Source organism: Anarrhichthys ocellatus, unplaced genomic scaffold (assembly GCF_004355925.1).
Source record: "Anarrhichthys ocellatus isolate YVR2014 unplaced genomic scaffold, GSC_Weel_1.0 scaffold10, whole genome shotgun sequence".
NCBI classification, from domain to species: Eukaryota; Metazoa; Chordata; class Actinopteri; order Perciformes; family Anarhichadidae; genus Anarrhichthys; species Anarrhichthys ocellatus.
Genome location: NW_022280040.1, coordinates 2,995,842 through 3,004,681, shown reverse-complemented (window position 1 = coordinate 3,004,681; position 8,840 = coordinate 2,995,842). Strand labels below are relative to the sequence as shown.

Genomic DNA, 8,840 nt, shown 5'->3' with positions numbered 1-8,840 from the left:
CACACACACACACACACACACACACACACACACACACACACACACACTCTCTTTAGTCTCCTCTGTTCATCTAAAGGTCTTAGAATCACTAATCTTCTTACACCGTCTAGAATTCCTCCTACATATTTAAATGAATTTCTTTTACCAAAATGTTGAGCTACGTATTTTAATATCAAATGCTTTGATTCTCTTTTTGTCTGCCTTCAATCTGAGCGACGGCAAAAGCAGATTGAACAATTAACATTTTGTATGCGATCAGATTGCCAAACCAGAAATATGACCCCACACACACACTCGGTGCATGTTAACTCCCCACTGTGGTCTGTTGTCTTCACAGAAGCAAGATCTGTTCCACAGAACTTTGGCCCCATGAACATTGATATATAAAAAACAAAACAAATCTCCTTTTTTCCCCACTTTCATACCCCTGCCTCCCGTCCATACCATTGGCAATGACATGTGGCTTGTTGGCAGGGCAGAAGCAGAGGTTGTGAAGGGTGAGAAGTGCGTGGCGCCGCTGTGGCGCCAGGTCTGCCAGCAGTTCCAGGGCTCCGGTCACTCTAAAGATACTCTGCTGGCCGTCCTCTGCGAATGAGAGACTGACCAGCAGCCTCAGCCACAGGCCCAGCAGGCCCCCCCCACCACCACCACCACCACCACCACCTATGGATGTGGCCTTAACACCACCCGCCTTGGGCATTGGCACTGACAGGAAGGCTTGCAGGAAATTATTCTGAGAATGACAAAAAAAAAGCAGGCAGGGAATTAGCATCATGTGGACAGATCATTAAGAGCTGCTCCCTAGTTTAGAAAAATCTTTCACCAGCCAGCGTAGTGTGAGGGCGAGATTTTGGAGAAGCTAAGTGCGAGAAGCTAAGTGCACATGTTTATTAATAGCAAGCACCGTGCATCTTCTAAACTTTTGTAACGCGGCATATCACACTTATCTTGTGAATTAGTTTTTCACAGCCAGTTGATGAACTGGATCATGTGAGCAGATACATTCTAAAAGAAGTTATGCCTCATTTAGGGGAAATAACTGATATTCTTCATATCTCACATAGCCGACAAAACTAATCATCACTAAAGTCTAAGCTTCTGTCACTTAGCAATCAGACACTCGTCTTGTTCCGCTACATTTCTGTACAGTATATCTGGTCCACACAGTGTTGTGTGCACTGTGCACCGCGCTTGTACCTTTTGCAGGAGGCATCTGCAGTCGCGGGACATGGCGAGGTTAGCCAGGAGACAGAAGGATAGTTTCTGGACAGGGCTGTTATCTGGGGCGACCCCTGAGGCCAGCTTCATGACAGAGTGCATCACAGAGCTGCTAAGGGGGCCTTTAGATCCTGGTGCAGCACTGGGGCCAGCGCCACAAACACAACTGCATGCTGGGAGGAACAAAAGAACTTTGATTAATCCCATTTTTTTGTTTTTGATCAAAGTTCAAGGTAACAAAGATAACTTGTTTAACAATCTTCATCTCTCACACACAAACAGACGCAACTATTCTATCCTGAGGGCAACGGCCACGCCCAGTGCAGTGGATTGTGAGTGCAGAAAATTTGTATTTGTTAGTTTGTATTGGGCTGTTACTCCCTGAAAAGTGTGCAAAAACAATATTACATTAATCCGAAACGTGTATAATAACCAAGAAACAGTGGCTTCAGTCTACAGTTCAGAAGTGTCACGGATCAAAACGGTACACGTTCCTAAAATTCCCCTGCTCACTCTGCATTGTACTGTAGTTAGCTTTTGCTATGATCGCCATTCTTATCACCAAGAAAGAGTCAGACACAAACAAAGTTTAACACTCAGCAAAATGCTCTCTTCTTCTTCTTGGAGCTAGTTGCTTCTTACTGTTTATCTTAAAGCTAGCTAGCTGTCCAGCCAGCCGGCAGCAGCAGCAGCAGCACCCACCAAAAAAATAAAGACTGACCCGTCGGGCTGCACGGCTGTCTGCTCACGATACCAAAACACCCTCTGCATGACTGCATGCGCAGCTTGTTTTGCTGTCTAGCCAAATGACAAAAAAATGATGAAGAGTGGACTTCTTGCACAAAGACAGAATTAACTTCACCTTAGTGGGCGCAATGAAGACGCAAGCTGCTGAGAGAGACCAGATAACTGACACTGAATAGACTTTGGAAGCAATGGAGTCTCACATGAAGCATCAGCTTCACCTCGAAAACTTTCATCTTCATTTATCATGAACGCACTTCTGACTGGTGATGAAAACACATTCCTCCGACTCTGGCAGGGAGGGAAATGATTTAGCCTCGGGGGCTGTGGCTACAATTTATTTTCCAACTTGGCCATTCAGAAATGCTAACGAATAGGTAACATACAGCTGACATGACTAATTGCTGGAGCTGTAGAATACATACAAAATACAGAAAAATAACAAGCTTCAGATAAGCTTGACAAGACATAGTCTGAACCTGATTGATGTTGCTCATTGGAGAACATGACAGCTTGTTGGTTATGTTAATCCTGCAACGGTAAGATACAGCAACAGGCGTCTGCTGATGTTCGCCCGAGGTTATTTCAATACCTGTCAAGAAAGCTCGTCTATCACAGAATTGACGAGGGAGGTCTGCTTTATAATGGATCTACCTCGCTGCCTCACTGATGCGAGTCTAAGGCGTTCCCACTGCTGCTAGAAATCTCCATTTTTTTTTTTTTTTTTTTTGTCTGTGGGAGCAAATTCTAGACTGCTCCGAAAATATCTGTAAAAAAAAAAAATATATATATATGGGATGAAAACAACCATGTGAGTTGAACTAGCAGTGCAAACAAAGCCCGTGGATGAAGGAGGCAGACTGGAGATGAAACATTCCGTAGAAATGTAGCCGTCTCAGGAGAAGAAATGGTAGCCTGAGGGTGGATGGTGTAATACTAAGCCGGGCTGCATGCAGCCTGAACACAACCCGCTGTTCAGTTAACCTTTAGGGAAATACTGTGCCCGACTTCACTGATTTCCGGTGCCTCACAGCTGGAGCTTATGAGGGGGGTCTAAAAGCGAGAGAGTGTAGATCAGAGCACATGCGCCCACCGAGGAACTGCTGCCAATCAAACAGCGATACAGAAACGTGCGTAAGCGCTGCGCATGAAACTTCCTTTCCTTCACTGATGAAACCGATTTCCATTGCACGACTACATCACACGCAGAACAGATCAAAGGGACCACGAGCCGTTTATCAAAGTCAAATTTCCCTCCTGTTTCCTCCCCACGAAGCTCGACTTTTCTCTACTCAAAAAAGGCTTCTTCTTTCTTCTGCTGTTCTGATTTCCACATATACAAGCTCTTACATTTGTATGATGGAATACCAACATCTCAGGCAACACAGAGAGGCTCTGTTGCTTCCCCTCATCATTTCCCACTGGTCCGAAACCCCGTTGCCATACATGCAGTGAGGCGGCCATGCAGCCTGAACCCTGGATCCGGACACTGTGCCCATTGTGACTGGCGGGCAAGCAGGCGCTGGTCTTATACAGTGAGAAACAATGTTGTTCAGTGGTCATTGGAGAGCACAATGGGGCTCTTAGTGCAAAGTGTGTGTGACTCAGTCAGATTGCTAACTGCAGACAGAGGCGATGGGCAGGCACGGGCCAGGCACAGTGCCTGAACAAACACATGAGAGAGACAGACAGACAGACCTGTGGTGCAGTTGGCCGTATAGACGCACAGAAGCTCCAGCACCGCCTCCATGGTGGGGTCATCCAATAGTAGCCAAGGCCAAAGAGCATAGAGTGCCAGTGTTAGGCGAGCATCTGTGGCCACCACCTACACGCACACACGCATATATTAACACCCACATACAGGCATGTACATGATTACAGACTCACACAGCACAAACACAGATGGCAGTAATCACCATAAAGTGTTTTGCTATTTTCCTAAATGTACAGGAGAAACACATGGGGAGGAGAATAATGGCTTGGTAAATAATGCAGCAGAGCCTCCCTGGCTGTTTAATCGAAGGTAACCACCAGTGAAAGGCCACTTAGAAAAAGAAAATCGGCTAATATGCTCCGTGAGTAATGCCATTACAGGGTTTAAGAAGCTAAACTTGCTGCGATGTTAGCAGGGCCGTGCACATTTAGGTGAATCTCATTTACAGGCACAGCATTGGTGCTCTGAGATCCCATTAAAAACCAATTAGCAGTGGAGAATATAAAAGGCAGATACATGAGGCTCACTTTGCATTCGTCATTGCGGTAGAGAGCATTCTGCAGGATCTCCACAGTCAGCTTGACTTCCTTTAAGTAGCCTTCTTCCTGATGATATAGAAAGAGAAAACAAAGAGCAACATGTTGTAGAATACGTTGAAAACAGGACTATCTGCTGGGAACTGACATAGATGATCATAATATTTGTCCAAAAAACTCATGCAAGTTGAATTCAGATTGTTATTCTGTGCAATGGGGAAAAACACAGGCAGCACAGAGACTGGAAAATTCCGGCCAGTTCACTGCTCACCTTTTTGCGGTGGGAAGCCTTGCCGGGTCGGACGGACTCCAGGAGGAGCTGGGAGTGAGTTTGCTTCATTTGCTCGACACAGCTGTCAATTAGACCAGCTAGGGAAAAAAAGAAAGTTATGGTCAGGGTTCAGAATAGGACATCGTAGTGTTAAATTCACATTAAATAAAGACTAATAAGTAATAGAACTCTCAATGATGCTGTCAGTTGAACACTTGACAGAAAGATGAACTTCTGGTAATGATTGTTTTACAAGACAGATGCAGTGTTTTGGAAACTTTTCCAGTGTATGAGGAACCAGCAGACAACAAGCTAGTAACGCACTATTTTAATTTTCAGAGTGAGTAACAGGTTTTGAGTTTTGGGGAATTACCTTTGGCTGCGTGGTTTTGAGCTGTGGGACTGCAGGCCAACAGTGCCATCAGAGCTCTGGCTGTCAGCTTCTTCAAAGGGTCCTGAAGTGTCCTCTTATCAAAACTCTGGCACCAACAGTCAAAGAGGGACACAGTGTTCATTCATTTTTAGAACTCTTGAAACTTTGCCATGGGCACACACATTGTTGTGTGTTAAAAGTAATCAGGTTTAGACAAGACTCCCCCCGAGCCCCCCACCACCACCTCCACATACCTGCAGTAACAGTTCACACAGCTGGCTGGCTGAGGGACCGTTCACAATGTCAGACAAAGCCGGAGCAAGTTTAGAGTTTGACGTTGTGACCTCTGCTCCCAGACTCCTCGTCTCCACTGAGAAAACTGCACTGAGAAAGTGCAGAGCCACTGTGTGGAGAAGAGGCTCAGCGGACTTCTCATTCACACACAGCGATAATGTTCCTGCAGACACACGGGGAAAATAAAAAGAGTGAGTTGGTCTTTTTATGACACTGCAATATATATATATTTATATATATATCTACTGAATCACAGCGAGACAAAATGGCAAATCCATTCTCTAAATCCCCCGACAGATATTTGTTCATGACTGAGGCAGTATGTACTGGTGGGGAACACACTGATCATTCCAATGTGTATGCAGACACCCGGCTGCCATAAACAAGAACACACAGACATAAATACAAGCACAAAGGCTCAGCATTCATCTTTTACTGGACTCATCACATTTCCCTGCTGCGCCATTAATCACAGAGAAAGATGAGAAGGAGGAGTAGAGGTAGTATCAGGACAGGATGCAATTATCTTATCCCAGCATCTGTTCAGGGAAGTTAATACACACAGTAATGAATTTTTGTTTTGTTTTTTTTAACCAGAATTAAAGCTGCACAATACCTAAAATGCTAATCCTGGTTATTTAGTGATTTACTGCAATCAGCATAATTACCCTAATGATGACTATCGCTCTTTGTGGTTGGAGGAGAAAAATAATTTTACAGACAGATTTCATGTCATTTATCAAGATCTTGATTCTTAAACCGTAATGAGCTGTTCAAATGAAGTGAAACACTGAAATGATGCCAAAAAGACAATAATGTGTTCTTATAAATAGTGATAAATGACCCATAATAGATTATTAGAAAGTAATTCTGCAGCCTAAACCAGAATAATTAATTTTGTCTCTTTCACTCACTCTCTTTAACACATGCAAACACAAATACACACACACACATACAGAATCTGTGTACCTGCAAATGTCCGCCAGCGTCTCCCCAGCGCAGCAGAGACAGATGGGTACGTTGCCGAGCTGTCCCTCCTCACCAGAGTAGCCAGGAGCATAAACACGTCTGCCCAGCACACACAAACCACGTCCCGGGTACCTGCATCTAAAAAAAAAAATTTAAAAAAAAAAAAAAAAAAAAGAAGGGGAATGTGTGAGTCACACATTTTATGACACAAGACAGCCACAAAGCCACACACACATCACGCTGCAGAACATCCTGCAGGGAGAGTTGAAGCAATGTATGAAGAGGAGTTGCATTTGAAGCAGCGTTGATAGTTCTTCGGCTCAATAATGGTGACGTACACAACCGTATATATATATGGAAACGTTTTGAAAAGCTATTATTGTTGGGCTAAAACGGATGACTTCCATTTGAATTCAACACATGGCGCTGACCTAATCCTTTGGTATCCAACATGAGTACTGCCACCAGAGTGGTCAACAGCTGTTTCAGGAAGTCCATCTGGCCAATCAGCTCCTTGCTCACCATGACACATGACCGCAGCAGTTTGGAGAAGCTGGACAGGAACTGAAGTAGGGTGGCAAACTGTAAACACATGCATGCAAACAGATTGCACACATTTATTGAGCAGCTAAGGTTAGAGTAAATATGAACATGGATGTATAAGTAAGAATAAGTTATTCTATGTTAATAGCTTATTTTCCGAGCCGCAATATAAATCTGAGTATTCCACCCACACCGAAATCAAGAGGTGCTCTCAGACAACCTGGCGCTGCACTGAAGCGCTGGGCTGTTTCAACCCACGTATTTTTTGTGGCAAGTTGAAAAACTCTTCAGAACTGTCTATCACAGTGTTCCTCACCTGTATCTTGATGTCTTCTCTCTCCCCTGATAGGATATTGGGTGTCTTCAGCTCAGTCAGACATTTCTCAATGGGCCCAATATCCACCATACTGAAGAGGAAAGGAAAGATTTCAGAAAATGTGTGTGTTTGTAAGAAACCAGCTGGAGGGGATTAGAGCCACTTTATCTTTAATAATTATAATAAATGACAAAATATGTTACCAGAGCTCAGTGTTGATTTGTTTGACTTTTATTTACACCATTCTGCCGCCACAAAACGTTTGACATTTTTACCGACAACTAAAACAGTTACTACTCCATTAATCAACTCTTCCTTTAATCAAATAAACAGAAAACGTCTCAGCAGCTTTATTCACACGATCAACACGTTGGAGAGGGAGAGAGTGTGTTCATGTCGGCCTCTTACCTGGCCAGCACTCGGAGGAGCCGGTTGTGTCGGATGGCAGCGAGGGTGAAGTCCGGCAGGACGGCCAGCAGGTTACCCAGCAGGCCACAGTGGGCCGTCACGAGGTCGGGAGTTACCATGACAACGGGTTCCGGGGCCGAGGTCTCGCCCTGTCGGGAGTCTTGGGAGGTCACCGAGTCGCTGGCGTCCGTGTCGCTCTGGCCTGTGACACACATCGATGGACAGCTAATAGAGACGCGACTGTATGCAACCACGTAGTCATGAAACATGAAATTGAGGTAAAATGTATACGTTAGATAGAGATATGAGGGGAATGTTTTTCGTTTATAATCAAGAATTAAACCATGATGTGTTACTATTACTGTGTAAGCACGGACACACTCCCCTCTGCACTCGTACCTTGAGTCATCAGTCTGCTGGCAGGGGTATCTTCCGCGATGCTCAACGTGGAGGGACCCTCAGGGGTGTGTGGCCCCGAACCTCTTATCTGTAATCGACAACGTGAAGATAGTTGTCCAGAAGATCCGCTCAACTTCTCAATGCAGCCGTTTATTTTCAACATTTAAATGTGTGTGTGCCTGTCTGAAGGTACAAGGGCCTTGCTGACCACGGTGCTGGATGTGGAGAGGGAGCTGGGGGGTCTGCTGGAGTCGGTAGTTGGCGCAAGGGCGTCACATCTCCAAAACCAGAGAGAATTCTCAGAATCTAGACGAGCACACACGCATAATGACACATCTATTCAGACCGGGAAAGCAACTGATAAATAATGGAATGCAAAAAAAAAAAAAAATCAAACCTACTCAGAGAATTGCTCTCCTGAGGATGAGGTCCGGCAGTAGCGCCAGCGCGAGGTTGCAGGTGGAACGTGTACCTGCCGAGGTAACATTTGGAGGCAGAGAGAGCCACATGTTGGAAGTACTGACAGTGGTACAGCAGAGCCTGGAGTGCTGGAAGACCCACCAGAGACACACCAGACACCTCATCATGGACACATGGGTGCTGGAAGAGGAGGAGATCCAGAGATGAGTCCACATCCACCGACATTTTAATGATAAGAACAGCACGAATAGAAGAGAGAGGAAAAAGGACTGCATACAGATGGGTTGAAGATTAAAATCCAGCTGGGCTGAACTTTGACTGAACCTTCACTAGGATCTATATTTTAAACCTGAAATATTATTACCTGGAATCTACTTTTCAAACTTAAGTATTGCAGTGATACAAGATTGCCATTTGTCTAACAGTTGTTGTTTTTGTCTTACTCAACTTTAAAAAAAAAAAAATACAACTCTATAAGATTTTGAAAACAACAAGTCTTGGTATTAAATAAATAATATTTAGTGATGACCTCCCAAATTAAGACGCTCTTGGTGTTTTCACAGAGATTTAATCTTAGTTATTTTGGATGCGAGCACTGCGCCCCAGTAGAGCTTCAATTTTTAGAAACACCTCTG

General features: G+C 44.5%; 1 protein-coding gene across 2 annotated transcripts in view; it reads right to left on the bottom strand.

Annotated features, from left to right (window-relative positions):
* The window catches only part of rttn (rotatin), a 29,590-nt gene that overhangs the window by 1,197 nt on the left and 19,553 nt on the right, over positions 1-8,840 (bottom strand). For both annotated transcript variants that reach the window (XM_031850132.1, XM_031850133.1), the window contains exons 33-46: positions 8,187-8,385; positions 7,994-8,091; positions 7,786-7,873; positions 7,387-7,588; positions 6,979-7,069; positions 6,551-6,701; positions 6,120-6,257; positions 5,111-5,313; positions 4,857-4,962; positions 4,484-4,581; positions 4,204-4,281; positions 3,661-3,787; positions 1,198-1,391; positions 445-733 (exon numbers count right to left, since the gene is read on the bottom strand). In XM_031850132.1, the coding sequence (XP_031705992.1) occupies positions 445-733; positions 1,198-1,391; positions 3,661-3,787; positions 4,204-4,281; positions 4,484-4,581; positions 4,857-4,962; positions 5,111-5,313; positions 6,120-6,257; positions 6,551-6,701; positions 6,979-7,069; positions 7,387-7,588; positions 7,786-7,873; positions 7,994-8,091; positions 8,187-8,385 (2,062 nt within the window). The remainder of the gene's footprint in view (positions 1-444; positions 734-1,197; positions 1,392-3,660; positions 3,788-4,203; positions 4,282-4,483; positions 4,582-4,856; positions 4,963-5,110; positions 5,314-6,119; positions 6,258-6,550; positions 6,702-6,978; positions 7,070-7,386; positions 7,589-7,785; positions 7,874-7,993; positions 8,092-8,186; positions 8,386-8,840) is intronic.